Source organism: Coturnix japonica, chromosome 8 (assembly GCF_001577835.2).
Source record: "Coturnix japonica isolate 7356 chromosome 8, Coturnix japonica 2.1, whole genome shotgun sequence".
NCBI lineage: Eukaryota > Metazoa > Chordata > Aves > Galliformes > Phasianidae > Coturnix > Coturnix japonica.
Window position 1 is genome coordinate 17,356,511 of NC_029523.1, and position 22,205 is coordinate 17,378,715.

Sequence of the window (22,205 nt, forward strand, 5' to 3'; positions counted from 1 at the left end):
CCATCCCATCCCATCCCATCCCATCCCGTCCCATCCCGTCCCGTCCCATCCCCATCCCGTTCCCGATCCCGTCCCATCCCGTCCCGTCCATCCCGTCCCGTCCCGTCCCATCCCGTCCCATCCCATCCCATCCCATCCCATCCCATCCCGTCCCATCCCATCCCCATCCCGTCCCGTCCCGTCCCGTCCCGTCCCGTCCCATCCCATCCCATCCCATCCCACCCCAACCCATCCCATCCCATCCCATACCCTCGTACCTCCATCTCCGTGCTCAGTGCGTCCCTCCGGGTAAAGCCCCGCCCCACTCGTCGGCTCATTGGGGTGGTCACGGCAACGTGCGGCGGTTTAGATTTGAACCGGCCAATGGGAAGCGAGGCCGCGGGGGTTTAAAAGCCCCGCAGAGCGGAGGGGGCGCTGCGTGAGGGTGAGCGGGGAGCGGAGGTGAGCGGGGCTGGGGAGGGGAATGGGATGGGGAAGGGAAGGGGTCCGTGCGGGGGGGTTACGGCCTTAAAGGGGGGAAGCAGCGGGGAAGGGGGGCTCGAGGCGCGGCCTGACGGGAGGGGAGGGGTCGGAGGGTCCGTGCTGACCCTGCGTGCCGCCCTTAGCGCCATGGCGCATTTCGTGTTCGAGGCGGACCTGCACGGGCTGCTGAAGCTGGACACCCCGATCCCCAACGCCCCGCCCGCGCGATGGCAGCGCAAGGCCAAGGAGAGCAGCGGAGCGGGCCCCAGCCCCAGCCCCGCCGGCAGCGTGTCGCCCATGAAGCCGGCAAACCGCTCCTACAGCGGCAGCAAGACGCCGGCAAAGACACCCGGTGAGCGGCGGGATGGGGACGGAGGGGGAGCGGGGCTGTGCCGGGCTGTGCCGGGCCGCCATGGGGCGGGGAGCAGCCCACAAGCGCTCGGCTGTGCTGGGACTCGGCGTGGGAGGCTGTGGCCTTGTCAGCACCGTGTGCTGGAGCGCTGGGAAATGGCCCCCCCTGCTCTGTGAGCACCGGCACAACCTGCAGTTATCGCCTGGGCTGCTCCCGACCTGAGATCGGTGCCTTAATGCGGGGAGAAAGGGGGAGGATGGGAAGAGCTGCTCGAGCGGTTTGTGTGCTCTGTGTCCTGGTAACGCCTCTTGGTAACGGTGTTGGTTTTGCTTTCAGTTTGTTGAATGCAGACTTAATAACTCTAAAACAATGTTTGTGTGTGTGAACGCAGGCAAATCTGGAGCCAAAGTCCAGAGCACCCCCACAAAAGCTGGAGGGGATCGCTACATTCCCAACCGTAGTGCTATGCAGATGGATATGGCCAATTTCCTCCTAACCAAAGAGAATGACCCTGCTGAAAATTCCCCTACCAAGAAGGTGAGCGCAGCACTGAGATCAATGTGATGAGCATTGCTAAATACCCAGTATCTCATGATCTCTCACAGAAGCAGACTCACAAAGCAGCCCATGGGGATGAGAGACCCCACCAGCTCCGCTTCCAGTGCTGGGCCTTGCAAGGTGCTTGCAAGTGGAATTAGTGCACAGCCTGCACAGAGCACAGCTGCTCTGCAGAGGTATTTCCTTCAGCACAGGCTTCTACTTTGGCTTGTGCAGCTTCTGACAACAGAACTTGGACTACTGAGGTTGCAGAGACCAGAGCTGTGACCCTGGGCATTGTGGAACTGCTGGCAGCAGCTCCTCTAGGACAGTGTCTGCATGGGGAGCAATTCTGGGATGTGCACATAGTGCTCTGAAATGTGTTTATGAAGCATCTGGTCTCTTGTGGATTCAGCTTTCTGCACTGATGGTGGGACATAGAATTTGCCTCTTCGCTGCATGGGAACAGCACCATGTTCTGCTGATGGTGTCCAAGGAAATAAACCTACTTTGAGCTGCCTACATACAGCTGAACCCCATAGTGCAACCAAACTGTCTTGTACCAGCTGCAGTTTTGTTAAGGGTGGTATTTCAAATGATTCTTGATGAGTGTGGTTTGTTTTTTTAGGAGCAACAGAAATCCTGGGCAGTGAATCTTAATGGCTTCGATGTAGAAGAGGCAAAGATTCTCCGCCTTAGTGGGAAGCCACAGAATGCTCCAGAAGGTACAATGCAGGGTCTGCTGGAGGGACTTGGGTACAGAGATCTGTGTGGGGAGCTGCAGCTCACATGGTCCTCTATCTGGCCATGAGAGAGACCAGCTGGCTGCAGCTCAGAGTTCTCTGCACACTGGAATTTCTCTCATTTCCTGAAGCTCAGGGACTGGTGGAACAGCTGCCATGTTGTTTGTGTGAGGCTTCTCATTGCACTGTGTTATGAAAGTTGGGTCATGACTGGCAGTTGTTAACTTGTGCTGCAGATAATGTGTTTTCCTGAAGTCTGCCTGCTTCAAAGTTCCTAGGCAAGAAAGCTGGTAGCAATGGTCAGTTAAATGTGTTCTTGTGAGCTGGGGAATTGGAACCTGCTCTGATTCAGCAAGTGATGCTGCCAGTGATGCTGTAACACAGTGCTCTTCTGCCCAGATCTCTTCTCCAGGCCTTTATCCTAACTCAAGGGGTTTTCTAGTTGGGTGAACGGTCAGGAGGAAGCAGGATATCAAAGCTGTTTCTCTGTGCACAGGCTATCAGAATAACCTGAAAGTGCTGTACAGCCAGAAGACTACACCAGCTTCCAGTAGGAAGCACGGTAGATACATTCCCTCAATGCCAGACCGGATCCTGGATGCACCAGAGATTCGCAATGACTATTGTAAGTAGGCTGCGGTGTTGAGATCGTTTTGCAGTGTGGTCTGATGAACTGAAACTCTCTCATTGGGCTGTTTCAGTTTCTCATGCACCCAGATTGGCACTGACCACTTCTGGAGTGTCTCTGTGCTGCCTAATAGTCCACAGCACTGTGTGGGTGACTTGAATTGGGCATGGTGAACCCCAGGGGGCTGCCCCTTACCTGCACGCACACATGGGAGATGTGGCATCATCAGCATTAGTGAAGATATTTCCCTGCAGTGCTGAGTGAAGATGTGGGTGGGGCTCTGCATGTCAGCACTTTGTGAGCTACACTGCTCTTCCAAATTGCAGATCTGAATCTCATTGACTGGAGCTCTCAGAACTTCCTGGCAGTGGCTCTGGACAACAGTGTCTATCTGTGGAATCACTCATCTGGGGAAATCATCCAGCTGCTGCAGATAGAGAATCCAGATGACTATGTGTCCTCCGTGTCATGGATTAAAGAAGGAAACTACCTTGCTGTTGGCACAAGAAATGCTGAGGTCCAGGTGAGTGCAGTAAAATGAGAGGTGTTGTTTAAGGATTGCTGGAACTGTGGGGCCTGGGAACTAAGTCTTGGCTAGCACAGGAAAGACACAGTGTGTTTTGACTTGTCTTTATCCTTAGGCAGAGGGGAGAGGAGTGTTCTCAGACTTATTATAGTTCAGTGAATTGATGCCCACTGTGGGAGCAGAGGAATGGACTTGTGACAGAGGCCTGTAGAGAACTTGTCACATCTGTGCCTCTATGTCAGAGAGCAGTATTGTCTGAAGGGCTCCTTATGCTCACATCATCATTAGGTAGCACAAATTCTAAGTAGTTCTTTACAGCTCTGTCATCTACTGCTGCTCTCCAAAAGTCTGTAAGTGATCTTCACTGCAGTGGGAATCCTTCCTGTGGTCTTGTGACTATTAGTAGTTACAGCCTCTGCCTTGTGATGCTGAGGGTGCTAAGACCAGCATAAGGTGGAAGTGTCTGCACCCAGCTGTGGTCAGTGACAAACTGCATCAGCAAGGCAGATTTCAGGGATTTTCTGATGGCTGGAATAACTTTGTTCCATATGTGAGAAATTACTGTTCCCATACTGAAGAGGTCAAATGCCAGAGCCTGTGTAGTAAGGTTTCATGGCAAAGCAATAGTGTTCCTGTTCATTACCCTCTGGAGAACATAATGCTCTTGCCTCTCTAGCTATGGGACATACAGCAGCAGAAGCGTCTCCGAAGTATGACCAGCCATTCTTCTCGTGTGGGGTCCCTCAGCTGGAACAGCTACATCCTCTCCAGGTAAAGCTGGGGTGAAGCAGTGTCCAGCTGCTGGACACAGTCAGTTGTGAAGAGGTTCTGTGGCTGCTCTGCTCGTGTCAGTGGTTAACACTGGTTGAAACCCAGTGGCAAAAAAAGGCAGCCTTGCAATAGCACAAAACCAGCTTTTGGTGAAAAGGAGCTATTCTGATGCTGTGAACCTCCTCTCTGCAGTGGGTCACGAACCGGTCACATCCACCACCATGACGTCAGAGTGGCTGAGCACCACGTGGCCACTCTTACTGGCCATACACAAGAGGTGTGCGGACTCAAGTGGTCTCTAGATGGTCGCTACCTGGCCAGTGGTGGCAATGACAACCTGGTGAACATCTGGCCATCTGTTCAGGGGGACAGTGGAGACTTCAGTCCTGTACAGACCTTCACTCAGCACCAGGGTGCTGTCAAGGTGAGTGCAGGTCTGCTGTGTGCGCAGTGTGGGGGCATGTCTGTGTGAAAGGCAGGTGTGCAGCACTTGCTGTAGCCCCTGCGCTCTTGGAGGGAGGCTGTCCTGGAGCTGCTGTGCCATGAGCTCTGAAAGGTGCAATAGGGAACAGGCTGCCTTTTGTACTTCTTAAAAGGAACTGTTTCTTCCTCAGGCTGTGGCATGGTGTCCGTGGCAGTCAAACGTTCTGGCCACTGGAGGTGGAACCAGTGACAGACACATTCGCATCTGGAATGTCTGTTCTGGCACTTGTCTCAGTGCTGTTGATGCCCACTCCCAGGTGAGCCGTAAGATAAATTCTTAATCGCATACAGTGGCTCCTAAGGCCTGGGCCCTGGGAAACATCAGGGAGCCAGCAGGGGCTCATCCTTGCTGATGAACATCAGCACAAGTAGCTTGTGTCTTCATGGTATTTCTGCCTCTTCACAGGTCTGTTCTATCCTGTGGTCAACAACCTACAAAGAGTTCATTTCAGGCCACGGCTTTGCACAGAATCAGCTAGTGATATGGAAGTATCCAACTATGGCCAAAGTCACTGAACTTCGAGGTAAGCTGAGCTCTTTGTCAGGGGGAGAGAGGGCTGAAGGCAGATTTGATCCTCAGCTTGATAACTAGGCCGCTGCTTGTCTAATCTGAAGCACTGATAATAAGAAAGAGGATAGCCCTGGACACTAGCGTGCTTAGGTGCTCCAGTTGTGGGCTGAGGATGTGACCTTTTAAGACTTCAGCATGTTACAGGGGCGATAATGCAGGCTGTTGAGGTTTATGAGGGTGAGGAATGTGTAAGTTGAAAAGGTGAGGGGGAACCACAGTGGTGTTTAGAATCAGCACAGCCCTGACTGCACGCTTCCTTAGGTCACACTGCCCGTGTCCTGAACCTGACCATGAGCCCAGACGGTGTCACAGTAGCATCGGCAGCTGCTGATGAAACACTGCGACTCTGGCGCTGCTTTGAGATGGATCCCATAAAGAAGAAGGAAAAAGAGAAGGCAAACAGTGCCAAGAGCAGCATCATTCACCAGGGCATCCGATAAGTGCATGGAGTCAGCGTTGTGGGAAGCTGGGACAGGGGCTTGCACACTGTACAGTATTTTAAATGTTAATAAACAGCTTTAATTTGCCTTTGCCTTTTAAAGCCAATGGAAGAAAGTGCCATCTGTGGCTTAGATCAACAAGAACGTTTTCCCTGAATTTTGTTTTGTGGGTAAGAAGCAGAACTGTTTATAATATGGGGTTCACTGTTGGCAGCTGTAATTCTTCTCAAGATGAAGTTAATGTCTAGACTGTGCCTCTGAAACTCTCCTTTCCCTAGTGAAGTCATATAGGGAGCATCTCACACCTTTTTGAACATCTTAAGCTAAAGGATACAGTGAACCTTGACCTGGGCTATAGCTGCCCATGCTACTCTGCATGTGGAACTACATTGTCTGAGGGCTGTACCAGGGTACTGTGCACCCACCCCTGCTTAGGGCTATTTGGGGAAGCCTGGAGAACTGCACAGCTGTGATTAACATCTTAGCCTATGCAAAGCAGCTTAGCAAAGCCTGTGCAACTCATAGGCTGCCTGTGCAACTCATAGGCTGCTTCCACCTTCCTTTTAGCATAGGATCATGCTGCACCTGGCTCCAACTGCTTCTGCCATTCAAACAGACAAGCCTTCACAGGTGGGGACAGGTGGAAGTATTGTGTGCTGCACCAGGCAGCCACTGCCTTAGATCATAGGCAGCAGAGAAGGGCTGCACATAATGCTGGCACAGAGGGGAGTCACAGCAGCTGCAGCAGGAGGAAGGATAGACAGGCACAGCCTGAGCACAGGAATGACCTTTCTATACTCCTATTTGTTACCTGGAAGGGCAAAGGAAGTCTAGGGGCAGATGGGGTCAGGGTGGCAAAGAGATCTGTTCCCTGCCCAAGCCTGGGTTGCTGCTTTAAGAGCCTTCCCCCCCTTGCCCAAGTAATGGAAGTTAAGGCAAGTTTGCTGCTCTGTGTCTTCCACTACTCAGCCTCGCTTGCCATCTGTTTCTGTGTCTGGAAAGAAGGCTTTCCATGCCTGAAAGTTAGCGCAGTTTTTCCACCTACCCCAATGGAACAGTGGTTTATCTTCCTCAGGGTTTGGCTTGCCTACATTCTTAGCCCATGCTCGCCTCCAAAACTGCTTTTACATGGCTCTTGAAAGTCCCCTGAGCATTACTGGAAGGAGATGGGATTACATAGATACTGGTCCTGCTACCCTGGAGGGAAGGAGGGAGCTAAGCTCCCACAACAACCCTGCAACTGCCATATAGGGTGTAAATGCAGTTTGGAACTGCCTGCCCCCAACAGGGAATAAATGACTAAGCTCCACAGCCCACCCATGGAAAGATCACAAGCTAATAGGAACAATTGGAGGAAGGGCAAGCAGAGCACGTAGAAGGAACAGCCCTCTTTTAAAATATCAAGTGTAAGTAGTTTAAACTCCTGTTACTATTTTGGGCAAAAGCAGTGACAGGACTGGCTTTAAGAGCCAGCTAGAAGCAGAGAGAGGAAAGGAAGCTAAACAACAGCAGAACTCTGTCTCAGCTGGACTGTCCCCAGCTCAAGGTGTGAATTCTGAGCACTGAGCTGATATACAACCAGTTCAACAAGAACCAGAACCCTGTCAGACCCTACCCCAGGAGGGGCACCAGTAGGAATGGGAAAGAATGTTTACACAGGGCAGCAGCCTGGCATCCCTCCTAAGGGATGTACAGTGAGGCAAGGCAGAAGTAACCGAGCTCTCACCCACACCAAATCCAGCTGCAAGGCTTTGGCTACACTTCCACTAAAGCCTTCCCACACCACAATCAAATTTATAGTGAAACTCACCTGGAGGCCTGCTGGATTCATGCATTCCTCCTTGCCCCACAAGCTGGCTGGCTACCCAGCCCAAGCCTCAAGACTGAGTCAACATTCAAGTCCGGCCTTCCCACTCAGCACAAGGTGATGGGGAAGGCAGTACTGACCACTCCGAATAAAAGCCAAACTTTTTCAGCTGGTAGAGAGGAACAGAACCAAGCTGAGGAAGATGCACTGTTGTAGCAAGAGCAAGACAGCAGCAGCCGAAACTGTCCTCTGTTCATCCCAAAATGCTTCCTGCAGAGATCAGCACACCCTCATAACTCAGAGACGGTAACAGCTTTAAGCAGATTCCCTTCTCTTCAGAAAGCATCTAGCTGCCCTTCCTGCTGTTTTCCCCATAACCTGGGTTTCCACAGTCTCTAATCCCCACTCCACCCCAATTCTGCACCGGAGCCAGGATTTCTGAAAAGCAGCAGCAGCTTCTACTGGCCCAGGTCCCAGCCCACACCTCTGTTCCACCCCAGCCATTCTTTAACAGGGTGGAGCCACTTTCACAACAGGAGCCTTGACACATTTCCTGCCCTGAGCACCCCTCTACTAAAGGGCTTGGAAACAATCTGCCATCTGCTTCATCAGCACAGTACAACCCTCTCCCCACCAGCACAAACCTGCTGCACCAGCTGCTTCTCCCAGCCCTGCCTCCAAAACCACTGGGCAGGACCAAGTAGCTGGAACAGCTTCACAGCACAGCAAGCCGGGGGGAAAACAAAGAGGGCAGAGCCATTTCTCCTTCTGTCTGTTTATTTGTGATAGAAGAGCAGCCCAATCTGACTGGGCCTGGCTCCTTCACCTCATCCTCAAGGCTACTAACACAGCTTTGGTTAGAGCAGGTGACAGGCACCAGGCCCAGGAGAGCTGCTGCACTGCCCTGCTGAACAGCAGAGTACATCTTCACTCAAGCCTAGCAGGATCCACAAAGGCAAGAGGTGTTCCCCGTTACACCATAGCAGAGTACACTACAACCATCCTCAACTGTGCTCACATCAGGCCAGAGAAGAGCCAGTTCCAGGCAGGAGAGCCCAGCAGCCAACTCTGGTGGCAATTATTGCTCAAGTCTTGAGTTTGCAGGAATGGAAGTCACCCAAAGCACAGTGAGCATGGTCTCCCTCACTCCAGAACAAGCCACCAGCTGTTATTCTGGATCACATAAGCATGGTTAAAAACACATGCTCAGCACTCAGCCCAGGCACAGGAAAGAAATGCAAGGCAACCTGGGCTTATTACATGGTAGAGGCATTTTCAGGCTGTCACAACCCCACTTTGTACTAGGCATAAGGCATGTGTATTGTACTGGGCAGCTCTGGGCCTTCAAGTACCACACATTTGCTGCCCCTACATTCTCCACAGCCACACCTGAGCACAGACACCAGGGCAGGACCCCTTCACCACCACCTGGGTATACAGGGACCACAAGGGACACGCAGCATTGTGGCATGGAACAAAGTGGCACAAGGCATGGTAGAGCAGGAGCACTCACACTTGAGCTGGCAGCAGCAAGCAACCAGGGACAAGTCACTTCATCCACGCAGGCTCTAATGAGCCAGGGAAGAGGAGAAGGCACCAGGACAGGGATCGGTCTCGGTCTCTTCTTTTGGTCCTACTCAGAAGGAAATGGCCCCCAGGCAGAAGGGCCAGATGCAGGCACTTGGGGGAAATTCCTTTGGAAACACTGGAATGGGACTGCAGCCCCAAGTTGTGGTGCAGGCAGCTGTCTCTCTGTTCAACAACAGTGAGAAACAGCACAAGCCCTCCCAAGAGCAGGAGAAGTTGCCCACAGCTGCTCAGAGCAAAGGGGCTGGGCATGCAGACAGAGGACAGCAGGGCTGGGCACAGGGGTACAACAGTCTGTAGGCACTTGACTTGGCACCCAGGAGCAGGGGAACAGGTCCCAGCTGCCTCTGCCCCGGGGCTCTCATTGGCTCTGGGAGGGCCAGGCTGCCCTCTAGTTGGCTTTGACCTTGCCATTGGTGACAGTGCCATTCTCATGGATGCTGCTACCATTGTGCTGGGCTGCTTGCTGAGCCACCCTGGGCAATCGTTTGCCTTTGGTATAAGACTGGTACCAGAAGTTGGAGAAGAGGATGAAGAAGATGGTCCCATAAATCCAGATAAGGTGGATGAAGATGGGAAACTGGTACTGGCAGCTGGGCATGAAGTAGTACTGGGAGATGTGGACAGAGACGATCACAAACTGTGTCTGGGGAACAAGGCAGAACAGAAACAAATAACTTATGGGAGCTGGCTTAAGGATCTCCCACTATACACCTTTCTAAATGAAATCTGTAGGCTCTTCGCCCATCCTAAATAGAGGTTCTTATAGCAAAGAGCAGCCAGCTGTAGCTGGAAGATGCAAGCACGAGTTTAAAAGCAGTGTTTCTCTATCACCCTCCCAACATAGCTACAGCCCAGAAGCAGCAGGCTGAGCAATCCTCATGCCCTAACTAGGCTGTTAGGGCTATCAGAGGCCACAGTGGGCCAGAGCTGCTAGAAACCCAGAGTCTAGCAAGACTACAGGTCCTGGTTGCATCTTTTATATGTACAAGCACTGATCTGCCCTTCACATCAGAGGCTGAGGACACACACTACTTCATAGCGCAGACTTACCAGCTGGATGGCTGTGATGTGTTTTTTCCACCACAGGTACTTCTGGAAGGCAGGTCCTGCTGCTGAGAGCCCATAGTAGAAGTACATGACCACATGCACCATGGAATTGATCATGGCATGGAATGATCCCATTCCCCCTGTTAGACACATTTGCACAAGAATAAGTCATTCATCTGCAGCAAAACAGTACTACATTAAAAAAAAACAAAACAAAACAACACAGTTCCTAGGAGCCCAGCAGTAGTAAAAAAAAAAGGAAAAACCTTCCTTATTTTGCTGATACCAACTCCACGCCTTCTCCAGCCACTTCCTATCTTACCTGGTCCAAACTTTGCTCCCCACCACCAGCTCCAGGGCAGGACAGAGTGGTGGAAAAGGTGCAGAAATGTGACCTGTTCATTCTTCTTCCTCAGGACAAAAATGACCTGCAATGAGAGCCCAGCAACATCAAGAGTCAACACCTTGGGAGCAGGTGAAACAACCCAGGCCACTGCTTCAGTGTCTGGTCTCAGTGATGCTTCCCACCCCCCCAGATCATTGCAACCATACATTAGGTTACCCCACAGCTTTCAGAGTCATGACAGAAGTAGCCTGTGTGATATCCAGAGTGACCTCCCAGTGATATCAGATAGAACTACTGGCAGTTCAGACCAAAAGGGCCAAAGGAGGCACCTACCACCTCAAGTACACTAGGTACATTGAGCCTCAAATCTCTGCCCGAAGCAGTGATTAAGTTTCCCCCAAGAACAAGGCCTCTCCAGTAACTTACTCACCGTGTCCGTCAGTTCAATGAACTTGGAAAAGACAAACAGCCAAGCAACCCTGACCATCTGTAACAGAACAAGTTAACATGAGACCCATGTCAGTCAGAACATGCCCCATGACCAGATCTCTCCACACAGAAAATCTGGAGTGACATTAGAAGCCAGATACCAAGTCATTTGCCTCAGAGGAGAGGCAGGGAACCTGCTGTCCAGACAAGCACTGAAAGCCATCCCTATTTATGAGAGACAGGAGAACTCACCCTGAGGGCCTTGGGGTCCTGTGAGAAGTCCACAGGGTCACATCGCCAGGTGTACCCAGTAAGCCACCCTGCCATCAGAAACTGCAACAAGAGCAGAGTGAGGTCCAACACACAAGTCACTGCATTTCCCAGCTCTGCTCAAAATACCAGAGAAAAACCCACAGAGCGCTCTTCCATGACCCACACAGCCTGCATGGATTGCTTTATATGTGACAGGCAACCTGCTGGCAACTCACCTCATAGACTATGTAGAGTGAGAGCCCCACCAGGAAGAAGTTATATAGCACCATGAATTTCTTCACGTTTAAAGGCTTCCTGTTTGCCATTACCTGGGAACCCAAGGAGAGTACAAAGTAGACATATGCCAGAAGGATGCCCAACACAAGGAACGGGGACTGCATCAGTGGATAATCAGCAATGCGGGGGTCTGTGGAGAAAGCCAAGGTACACAGCAGTAAGCATCCCAACCCCAATCTGCTAACAGCAATGCTAACACCAGAATTAAGTTAAGGACATGAAAATCCCATTCTCCAAGGATGGGAGTAGAGGCAAGGGACAACCTGGTAACAGAGACTGGAGAACCCAGCAAAGCTGTCTAAGATAGAGCCTGAAGTTGGACTTCAGAGCTGCCTGGAGGAACACACAAATGCCTCAGCAGACACTGAGGCAAGATAGTCTCAGGTAGCCCAAAAACCCCAGAGCTGCACTTAACATTAGGACAGAACACAGCTAGGCCTGCGTTATATCAGATACAGCAGAACACATCCCCAGGTCTGTGGCAGTACAACACACAATGCCACGCACCCTGCATCTGCATAGAGCCACTCACCTGCTTTCTTCATGAAGTCCTGATACATAGTCACAATCCCCTCCATGGCTGTGGCAGTATGTCTGTGGAGAGAGGAAGGGCAGATCAGGCAGTTGACCCAGGAAGGCAGCCTGTGGAGCACAGCCCTACACATCACATCTTGAGCACAGCTTCAGGGGTTCTGTTATGCTTACCTGCTTGTCATTGCTTCCAACTGATTATATACCAGCATCCACCTCCCAGCAAAGGCATGTACTACCTACTCCTCTTCCACAAACCCGATCCTGTCTCCCCACCTCTGCTGGAAACCACATCATCTATCACCTGCAGTCCTTCCAATGGCAGATCCTAATGTTTCATTTAAGAAAGCTTCCAGCCCCAGTACTGCATCTCCATGTCCTTGATCTCGTTCTCACTGTAACATGCTCAAGCACTAACACCACTAATACCACTAACACCCATGACGCTGCAGAGCAGAAATCCCACCCATCCTATCCCTTCCTCCAAGAAGGTGCACAGAAATCACTTCCCACACACGAGCCTGGAGAAATGGGTCCCCCCACGGCATCTTCCTGGAGGATTACTGCTGCCCCCATCAGGAAGCACATCACTAATCCAAGCTACAGCTGAGAGGCTGAAGCGACCTTTTCTCCAGCAGGGAGCATCCAGTCGCAGTCACACCAGTACCCCTCCAACTCTGACCAGGCAGGACAGCAGAAAGCACCACCCAAGACTACCAAGAATCAAAACGGGATCACACAGTGGCCTGCTGTCTACCTTCCCATTCACCACTTAAGACAGCAAACCTGTACCACCATAGCAGCAGTGCTAGCTCTGTGCTCACCCACTCATACCCTGCTCCACTGAATCAGGCAGGGCCACCTCCCTCCCTCCAACAGCCTCTTCACCCCTTCAAGTGAGGCTTCAGAGCAGCCAGCACCCCCAGAGACCCTGGGAACCTTGGCTGGCAACAGAGAAGCCAGTTCCAGGCACTACGATTAGCACTCTCCACACGTAACAGAAGCCAGAAAAGCACAGCAGGAACTACAGCATCCTTGAAAGCTACTCAAGGCTTGAGCTGTGGGAAGGACAGTAAGTATAGCTCTTAAAGCCACTGAGCTTTAAGCTGCTCTCATGAGAGAGAGAACAAGCTCCAAACTTGTCTGTTGAGTTTCAGACTTTGACCACAACACCCAGCTACACCTCTGTTTGCTAGACTGAGTAGCCCTCAAGAGTTAGCTGCCAGCATGGGGACCTGACTTTTCAAGCTCAGTGTTTATCTTATCAAGCTGAGTGAGTCAGTCTTAGTAAAGACACAAGGCTCCTATGGAGCGCTTACCTAATTGGGGCAGGCTGGGATAAGATGGTATCAAAGGCACCTACAAGCTCAGAGCGACATCTCACACTCCTAAGAGGGAGACAAGCTTAGAAGCTATGGATTACACTGCTCAGCTGATTGCAGGGAGAAAAGGCACCAGCCTCATCCTGAACAATGGCTCTGGGCACACACCAGGATTTCTACCATGGCAGAACTAAAAGGATTATGCTACAGACTTTATGGAAAGGATGTAGGAGTTTTTCCACAGCAGCAGGATATTGTTCTGTTGGACAGAGCTCATAGCAGCCACATTTTTAGGGACTCCAAAGTCCTTGGGTCTCTGCAAGATCTGGTATCCACAACAGCAAGCTGCAAGGTCCTACAAGTGGAGACCAAAGCCTACCTTGCTCAGTAAGCAAATGCAAGTAGGTCTCACCCACTTCCACCTCCTGAAGAGCAGCCATGGTCTTCAGATAGAGCTGCAGAAGGGTGATTGTAGAGCAGACTCAGGCATTACTTTCTGCCAGGCAGGAGGATGTGAAATGTATTGGCCTTCCTGAGTCAAGGGCTCCATGCTGTTCCACACTGGAAAGCAGAAGGGCTCGCAAGTCGCAAGGTGCCTCATCCCTCTATACAACACCAACACCTCAGGTCTCTCTGCACACTAAGAAGAGTAAGTATTCACCAGGCATCTGCCCCTACCACGCTATGCTACACAACATGCCATACGAGTTCACAGCTCACAGGCTGGTACAGGAGAAATAGTTGTTCTCCTTTGAATCCAAGATCCTGGTCCCCTTGTGCAAGACACTGGGAGGAGACCGGAGATCCCAAAACTGAGCCTTGATTAGCTCAAGGGAAGTTAAGAAACAGGTTCAAGCTTCCCAAAGCACCTTGGGGCCCAAACACACCCCACATGCTGCCTGAAGGCCTTGCAACACATCTGCTTCCACCTCTCACCAACAGGTTTATCGCTTCTGTCTCAGGGGAAATTTCATATGCAGGCTAAAGCAACAGGCCAAATCTGTCCCAGTAACCAACGCTGAGGATTAGATGCTTACTTACACTAAGCAGTGTGTACGCTGCAGATTTCCAACAAGCTATGCAGCCAGTTTGTGCTACTTCAGCAAGAACAGCAAGGCCCATTATAACAAGTCCCAGCAGCCTGACCACAGCATTGTGAACCAGTGACAGACAACAGCTCAACCCATGGAGCTTCACCTCACAGAGCACATGCACCTTCCAAAGCACTTATCTTTCACCATACAGCAGTTACCACAAGCAACACAGTGAGCCCCAGCAGCCTAGTAGCCAGCACACCCATTTCATCAGTATTCAAGTAAGAAATGAGTCCTGTAACAGGCAAGCAACAATAATCTCCCCACTAGTTTAATTACAGGCAGTACCAAAACATTCTGGTTGGTGGCCACAGAGTTGCCTTGCTGAACTGGCTATGGCAGGCTTGGTCCTCATGAGGCTCCCAAGGGAACATCAACCCTCAAAGGTCAGGAGATAACCAACTGGCTGGACTACGAGCCAACCCTCATCCCTCACCTCCAAGCTGGCAGCAAGGCTTGCTGAACTCCACATCCCCAGAGAAAAAAGGCCTCCTCCAAAGCTCACCCTTTCCCAGCTCCACCCCAGCACAGCAAAAGCACCCACCCAACCTTGTAGAGCTTCTGACCCCAGAGGGGTCTGGCAGTGCCTGTGCATACTTCAAGTGCTCAGAACATGCATTTCCCAGTAGGGCCATAGGGATCTACAGTTCAGACGATCTGCTGATGGTAGCTGCTACTGCAGAAGAACAGGACTGAGCACCCCAGAACGTAGAGACTTTGAAGCACACGCAGAAGGCAGCACAAGCTGGCACCTCCAACCATCAACTGCAGCAGTCAGCTCCAGGATGAGATCTCCCTTAGCTTAATGAGATCTCCCTTAGCTTATATGCAAGTGAACTCATCAAGGTGAGCACAACAGAATCTGCCCAACATAAAACAATAGAAGCAAGGCAGTCAGAGACCAGGCAGCAGGAACTCGGGCATCTCTGAGCAGCAGCACCCTGCTCTGTACAGGCTCTGAAGGGGGGCTGCTCTAAGACTGATGTTTACCATGAAGCAGAGAAAACTGGATTTGTCTCCTTCTGCAGCTCTTTCACCTCAGGAGGAATAGAGAACAATAGTCAGTGCACACTCTGTTTCATACACAGCATCTTGGGAAGCAAGCTCAATCACATACAGCAGGAGAACAATCAACAGGAGAGCTGTATTTAAGTATATGGTGGTATGTTAAATGATTCCAACCATCAGTGTGAAGATTCAGTTGGAACACTGCTGTCCACATGCTGAAGTCCCTTCTTGTACCCCAAGAGAAATGAGAACGTAAGAGAAATACCTGAGCCCCAAGTCGCGTGCAAAGAAGACCAGCCTGGCACAAGATGCTACACTTCAGGTGCGGCAAACAAAGCCAAGAGACTTGGGGTACAGTAAGAAAACAGAGCTGCCCTTGCCTGACACCTTGGCTCTGAGGACTGATGACAGTTGGATGACCAGAGTCTGATAACAAGTCCCAGACCTCCCAGCCCATGTGGCAGCACAAAGCTTCCCAGTGAACTCCACAGTTAACAACACCACATAAGACCCTACTTGAATCATACATCCATTTATTACTTCCTCTGGCTCAGCTATATATCATGCTGAATGAAAAAGAACGTTACTTACAGCCTGAAAACAAATGGTCAACATCAGAATACATTCATATCAATACAGAAGAGTTGTGTTCCCAATGAAGGAGCAAACTCTCAAGCCCTTGCTATGCAGCCGCTCTGGCAAGAGTGCTGCCATAGCCACTAGTTGGCCAAGCACTGCTCCTTATGCATCAGCTCCAAGCAGCACAATGTGACTGACCTGTCTGGAGCTGAGTAGTTTCTTCATCCTCAGCAAGTGGGTGTTAACACCAATAGAGGCTTTTGGATGGCATCCTATAAACATTACCTCCTCTCCTTCCCATACTTGCCAGAAGGTAGGAATGAGAAGAGACAGACTAGTAGGCAACCTATGGAGTCTGGGTAGTCATCAGATCCCCTCAAGCTTGCAGGGGAAGGAACAAGCCTGCAGCGATAGGGCTTAGTAACCTTGTGCAAAAAAATAAACAGGCAGTCAGATTTGGTCTCAGAAACACAACTTGCAGTGAGAGATCTAGATCCATACAGTGGGGTTTTTCTTCCCACCAGGGACATAATCTTCCTGAACTGACGAATCAAACTGTCAGCGTAGGCTTATTCTTTATTATACCCAACAGTGGTGAGCCCATGTTCAGGCTATCAGTAAAAATAAGAGCTGTCAGGAAGAGGCAACAATGGGAGAAACTCTGACAATGCAAGGAACTAAGGTGAAGGAATAAAGAAACTGGGCAAAACTCCTTGAGAAGTAAAAGCAACATTGCCACAGTAACTCTGTGTTATACTCACATAGTACAGGGTGAGGCAGAGATGGCTGAGCTACCTATCTGAAGCAATGGCACACAGCAGCCCTACATGGTACAAAGCAAAGAGCACCCAAAGAATAGAATTAAGTAGGTGATGATGGAGGACACAGGGTTAGACCAAGAAGGGCTGATCCCGACACCTACTACTAGAAGTAGGTCAGAGCCCTCTGGCAGAGGAACACTGATCAGCCCTATCTGCATGTGGGGTGGACACAGCACCAGGGTGCTCATCTCTGGGGCTTTCATTTATCATGCAAATAGCTCACAAGAAGGCTCCAAACCCAATCCAACAGCAGTGTCTGTAATCATTACACAGTAATAATCAGTGTGCTGTCCCATCCAGGCATGAGCACTAGTTGGACAGCAACACTAAAACAAGATGGATATTTAAAATCCACAAAGCAAGCAGCAGAAAGACAACTTTCAAAATCAGTCTAATAGCTCTGCCTTGACTATTCAAAAAGCCCATTACAAACTCAGAGCCACTTCTCACCTGGGGAAGGGCTGACTACAGCTTCCCATGCCATCAGCTTCAGTCTTCCCTATTCCCTGCATAAAGGGCAGCAAAGTCACACAACCACCTTCAAACGAGAGTTATGTTCATTGGCAATACTAGAGATACCAGAGAGTCCAGCAGCATCATAGCTGTACAGCAAAGCTCAACAGCTTTAAGTCATAACAGGTGGCACCTTTAACAGGGTTTATAAGCATTAGGCCTCATTATCTCCACAGGTGCAGGTTGATAACTTAAAGCCAAGTCTACTGCTTTTCCCACTTGCCCCATACAGAGAAGGAAAGCCTCTTAGGATTAAGTAGAAGCAGCATGGGATATAACTCCCTATGTATACGGAAAAAGTCTATTAGCAAACCACGAGCAAGCGGTTTAACAGATCAATGATCACAGACTAAGAGCACACCTTGCACCAAAGCTGGAGATATTCCTGCCTCAGTGACTGCCTATGTGACCTGATCTGTCCTACAAGGGAAGGATCAACCTGAAATTAAACAGGCTCCAAGGAAGAACCAAGAACTACCAGACCAAGCAGCATCCACACAGAACTGCAGTCCCTGATGCAGCCTGTTGTTATTGAAAGGCTGAAGCAGAAAAGGCTGCAGCCTGTCATCTGTGAGCAACAGCAGCCTCACAGCTCCTGGGGACCAGCTCCTCCCTGCAGGAGCTCAGGCTGCCTCACCTGTTTGACTGGCAGGAACCAGACTTTCCAGCCCACATACACCCACCACCTGACAGCAAGGCACATGCTGGCACAAATCCAGCACAAAAGCATAGAAATGGGCAAAAATCTCTTGGGTCATCACTCCCAGTACCTCTGGAAGCTCATTCCTAAAGGATCACAGCCCAAGAGCTGTGAGAAAAAGAAACTGCTCACCTCTCCACTCTCTGACAACAGTGCAAAGTCAATCACACAGTAATGCAAGGAAACCAGCATCAGAGCATCATGGAGATGTAAAGCTTTTCTCCATCAGGAAGAAACAGAAGACACTATGTCCCTTGTTTCCACCTAAAAAATAAAAAATAAAAGACATGCTTCAAGACACCTCTAGGTCAGAATGATTTTATTGTCTCTTCCCTGAGCCCATTGTATCAGTTTTACTAGGACTGAATCATATTCCTGTCCCAGAGGACTATACATGCTCTCCATAACTAATAGACTTACAGGGAAATAGAGATGAGAATGCTATGCAGGACAGGAGCACAGAGGCCTGGGCTGTGCGGGTGGAATGGCTTAATCCCTACACTGAGATGCAGCAAGGAGACGCTGCTGCAACAGTTGGCATCACACTGCATCTCAAAGGAATATGTTGTCAGCAGCAGCTCACACCCACAAGCTGAAGGGGCTCATCTCTTTGAAGAAGATAAGGAGCCTCAGTCAAGCCCCAAGGGCTCAGTCAACTGTTTGACTCTGTAAGCCATCCTTAAGAAGCCATCCAGCAGGTCTAGTGGCAAGGTCAGCTCCATCCACTTAGGAATCTGCCCTGACTGCATTCTAGCAGAAGAGAAGGTGGACAATTTCAGGCAGCACCGCAGGATGGATGCACTGCTGCGCAGATGATCCTGGCGTAGGGATGAGATGCTCTGAGGAATGCACTAGCAGCAAAGTACATTGCATTATCCCACACCACCCACCAAACAAGTGCATGAGCCTTCACCTGCGAGTTGCTTCATTTCTTCCGGCCATCCAGAAGCAACACAAACAGCCAGCGGGACAGCAACAAGCAGCCACGGAAAGGAGTTTATACACTAAGGTACTTATACAGTAAGGTACACAGCCTTACATTCACATTGCCTCATCAGGCCTTGTGAAACCAAAGCGGCAGCTTCACTAACATTGTATATCATCACATAAGGCCCATGTACAAGACATACAGATCAAGCTCAGCACTGCCTACAATAAGTCAGACAGATGAGCATTCAGCCAGTTATTACATCTGCAGTTGTCCAACATACACAAACCTCATGCACAACAGCCCGGGTACTGCTGCCACCAGGAAAGTGACAGGGACCTCCTCCCACCAGCATTCCAGTGCAAGGGCCAGAGGGAGGACCGGCACCTACACCAGCCGGCGCTCAAAGCTAACATTGTGCTCGCCGCAGAGGCCTGGTACTGCCACCCTGACCGGAGGAGGAGGGCAGAGGAATCTCTCAATGGCACATTGATGCTGAGGGCTATGTACGAGAACGCTCCCCAGCCTCTGTGCTGCCAGCGGAGGCTGCTCGCGCCTCACTGCGAGGAAACCCGACTGGAGCCCCAGCTGCAGCGGGGTCCGCCTCGAGCCGAGCACTGCGGGCTCCGGGCCCCTCACGTTCCATCTCGCTACTACAGGCCGTAGGGACGCAGTTCAACCCCGCAGCCGCCCCCCAGCCGGCCCGGAGCGCTCAGCGCGGTCGGCGCCCAGTCAGGCCGCGGGGCGGGGTGAGGCTGTGCCGGGGCCTACCGCGGCCCTGAGCCCCGCAGCCCGGAAGTGCAAGAACGGCCGGCTCCACAGCCAGCGGGCCGACCCGTAACACGCCGGGCAACCCGCACCGGGTCCGAGCAGCGCTGCCGGACCATGGCCGTGGCGTTCCGGCCGCTCCAGGCTCAGGGCATCCCCGGCTCCAGCCGGCTGGAGGGGCGTTGCTCCCCCCCCGTAAGGCGTGTGACAGCCCCTCTCCGTGCCTTCCTGCCCGCCGGCGGCCGCGCCCAGCGGCCCAGCGCCTCGCCACCTGCCAGGGCCGTGTCGCAACACCCGGCCCACCCCATCGGACCACGGCCACCCCAGGTCCCGGCCCTCCTCGCGGCGCCCACGCTGTCGCAGGGCTCGGTCTATGGGACCCCGCCCGTCTCGTCCCGTGCCCCGGAGCATCCCGGCTGACAGCAGCGGCTGGCGCAGACACGCGGCTGCTGCCGGCACTTCCTGGCCCTGGGGCTGCCGGCACAGCGGGCACATGGCAGCGGCCGAAGCGCCAACCCCGAGCTATGGGGCACCCCATATAGAACGACTCTTCCAAAAGCAAACCCCAATTCACCAGCCACTTACACATCCCGTCATAAACCTCCTAAATCGCCCCTCAAACCCTCTTACTTCCCTCCCAGTAACACGTTAAGGGAGGCTCAGCCCCAGCCGAACCCAGCACCCCCAGCCGGCCCACCCACCCCACATGTGGGCACCACCCAACACAACTCACCGCCCGCCGCACCCCGCTTTGCCCGCCACCACGGCTCCCCCGCATTTATATAGCACTGCCCTGCCCCCCACGCCGCTGACGATTGGCTTAGAGGTAAGAGCTCCGCCCAAAAGGGGCGGGTCTTTCCCTTCGAGGCCAATCGCGGTTCGAGCTGCAGCCCGCCCATTTTGTGGCCACGCCCACACCGGCATCACCTCAGGGCTGGGGCTGAGCGGGGGTCTCAGTTTTTGCTGGGAGGATGCCGGGGTTTGGGGTGGTGTTGGCTGGTTCTGAGAGGTGAAGCAGCTCCCTGCAGAGGGAGAGCAATAGACAAGTTAATAAACAAGTCGCATATGTTGGGTTTTTGTTTTTTTTTTTCTTTTCCTTTTTTTTTTTTTTTTGATATCATACCTGTTTTAGAATTCACTGCTAATTCTTAGGAACCATCTCCTTACAACCTTATATAGATTCACAGCCGGTTAATATCCATTTGTTCCTGCACCACGTTCCCATAGATCCTCACCTATGTATTTATGTCCATTGTATTTGTAGATAGCAATCATCTCCCTCTCAGCCATTACACAGATGGCCAAACAAGCTTCCTACTGCCCAGGCAACACTTGTGGCCATGCTGCTGTTCAGGTTCCTCCTGAAGATGAAGATGGCACATTCCCTGCTTGAACAGAGCCAACGCTGTGTTTGTCCCGTCCTTCAGGTGCTCACAGCTCACAAAATCCCCAAACAGGGATTTTCACACCTATTCTGTTGGTACATGGTTCCCTTCCTGTACTTCCAATGCCTCACAGCACTGGATCCCAGCAAATTTCACCAGAATGCCCCTAATATTTTTGTTAATATCTACAACATACCTCAGTGGTAGCGTTCTCTGAGTGTCCTGATGTGCTCTCTTGCACCAAGCTCTGTTCTTCTGACCTTTAACCACTCCTTCCCACGTGAAATTCCTCTGCTCACCTCTGCCCCCGCTGCCTACCAAGGTTCCCAGTGTATCGGCTGTTCCCCTGGAGTCTGCGTAGGGCCAATTGCTTTATAGTAAGGTTAGTTAGATGTAACAGACTGTATTTTAACCCACTTTCCATTTCCTGTCCATATGCTGAGTTACTCTTTAATCAAACACTGCTAATATCAGACTGGCAGGCCTGCAGCTGGCTGGATCACTCTTCTCCCTTGTTAAGGATAAGCGTCAATTTTGTTTGCTGCTCTTCATGTGTTTTGTTTGTTTTCCCTGTGATCCTGTTTTGAACCATCGGTCTTTCTGTTGATTCTTGGTCTGGTTAAATGGAAATCTTGCTATGCCATTTCTCATGAAACAAGAGAACACCAATGGATTCCTTCCCACTCCCTGCTAGATGGTTTTCAGCCTCATATCCCAGCTCTCATAGCTTTCTCTAAGCATTCCTTCTCTCCTCTGGATCCACCCTTGCTGTCAGGCTTGTCAAGCTCTAAAACTGAGCCCCAAATTTCACGGCCCAACCCCGTCCTTCTACTGGAATAGATTTCCAGGTTACTCTCTTCTGCTCACAATGCAGTTTATTTCTCTCCTCTCAGTCCAGGACTCCATTTCCCTGTTGTGTCTACTCTCTCCACCATTATTCCTGTTGGATATTCGCTCTTTAACTTTCCATTGCTACTTCATCTTCTGTTTCTGCTGCTAATTCTCCCGCAGAGCAGTGCTGGCTCAACTGGATGTGACTGCAAGAGAATGCAGGGTCCTGCAGGTCTCCAGCAAGGACTTGGCTTGTCTGCTGACTGCTGTGGAGCTCCTGAGCATGACCACACAAAGTGAAGAAAATCCTTTGAAAATAGAGGATGAAGGAGACAAAGTCAGAGTGATACAACCTGTCACGTACAGGCTGATGTTCCCAAAGTGTTGGGAGAGAGACTTTTATAAATGGATGACCTGCTTCAATCTGGAATCCTGCCTGTGTGA

At 51.3% G+C, this 22,205-nt stretch overlaps 2 protein-coding genes across 6 annotated transcripts; one reads left to right on the forward strand and one right to left on the reverse strand.

Annotated features, from left to right (window-relative positions):
- The first annotated feature begins 305 nt into the window (after positions 1 to 305).
- On the forward strand, positions 306 to 5,619 carry CDC20 (cell division cycle 20). 2 transcript variants are annotated; one of them, XM_015870048.2, is made up of 11 exons: positions 306 to 441; positions 606 to 814; positions 1,206 to 1,351; positions 1,980 to 2,076; positions 2,591 to 2,719; positions 3,049 to 3,245; positions 3,925 to 4,019; positions 4,212 to 4,443; positions 4,634 to 4,759; positions 4,909 to 5,026; positions 5,335 to 5,619. In XM_015870048.2, exons 2-11 carry the CDS (start codon positions 610 to 612, stop codon positions 5,511 to 5,513), a joined length of 1,524 nt encoding a protein of 507 aa, XP_015725534.1. In that variant the 5' UTR covers positions 306 to 441; positions 606 to 609; the 3' UTR covers positions 5,514 to 5,619. The 2 variants fall into 2 exon arrangements, with proteins under 2 accessions (XP_015725534.1, XP_032302084.1); XM_032446193.1 differs by having other exon boundaries at positions 310 to 424.
- A 3,490-nt stretch (positions 5,620 to 9,109) lies between these two features.
- On the reverse strand, positions 9,110 to 21,151 carry ELOVL1 (ELOVL fatty acid elongase 1). Of its 4 annotated transcripts, none has more exons than XM_015870054.1 (8): positions 21,127 to 21,151; positions 11,814 to 11,875; positions 11,221 to 11,411; positions 10,985 to 11,065; positions 10,734 to 10,790; positions 10,280 to 10,385; positions 9,961 to 10,097; positions 9,110 to 9,553 (listed from the first exon to the last, which is right to left on the reverse strand). In XM_015870054.1, the coding sequence occupies exons 2-8, from the start codon at positions 11,857 to 11,859 to the stop codon at positions 9,299 to 9,301; spliced, it is 873 nt and encodes a 290-aa protein (XP_015725540.1). In that variant the 5' UTR covers positions 11,860 to 11,875; positions 21,127 to 21,151; the 3' UTR covers positions 9,110 to 9,298. The 4 variants fall into 4 exon arrangements, with proteins under 4 accessions (XP_015725540.1, XP_015725539.1, XP_015725538.1 ...); XM_015870053.2 differs by lacking the exon at positions 21,127 to 21,151 and adding an exon at positions 20,279 to 20,309; XM_015870052.2 differs by lacking the exon at positions 21,127 to 21,151 and adding an exon at positions 17,982 to 18,113.
- Between the last annotated feature and the right edge of the window lie 1,054 nt (positions 21,152 to 22,205).

Excerpts from the sequence above, each read along its gene's own strand:
- CDC20 (XM_015870048.2), top strand. The coding sequence starts at position 610 with ATGGCGCATTTCGTGTTCGAGGCGGACCTGCACGGGCTGCTGAAGCTG. Across the intron at positions 2,720-3,048 it reads AGAGATTCGCAATGACTATT|ATCTGAATCTCATTGACTGG; the intron begins GTAAGTAGGCTG and ends TCCAAATTGCAG. Across the intron at positions 4,760-4,908 it reads CTGTTGATGCCCACTCCCAG|GTCTGTTCTATCCTGTGGTC; the intron begins GTGAGCCGTAAG and ends GCCTCTTCACAG.
- ELOVL1 (XM_015870051.2), bottom strand. The coding sequence starts at position 12,024 with ATGCTGGTATATAATCAGTTGGAAGCAATGACAAGCAG. Across the intron at positions 11,876-11,986 it reads TTGGAAGCAATGACAAGCAG|ACATACTGCCACAGCCATGG; the intron begins GTAAGCATAACA and ends CTCTCTCCACAG. Across the intron at positions 10,098-10,279 it reads GGGAGCAAAGTTTGGACCAG|GGGGAATGGGATCATTCCAT; the intron begins GTAAGATAGGAA and ends TGTGTCTAACAG.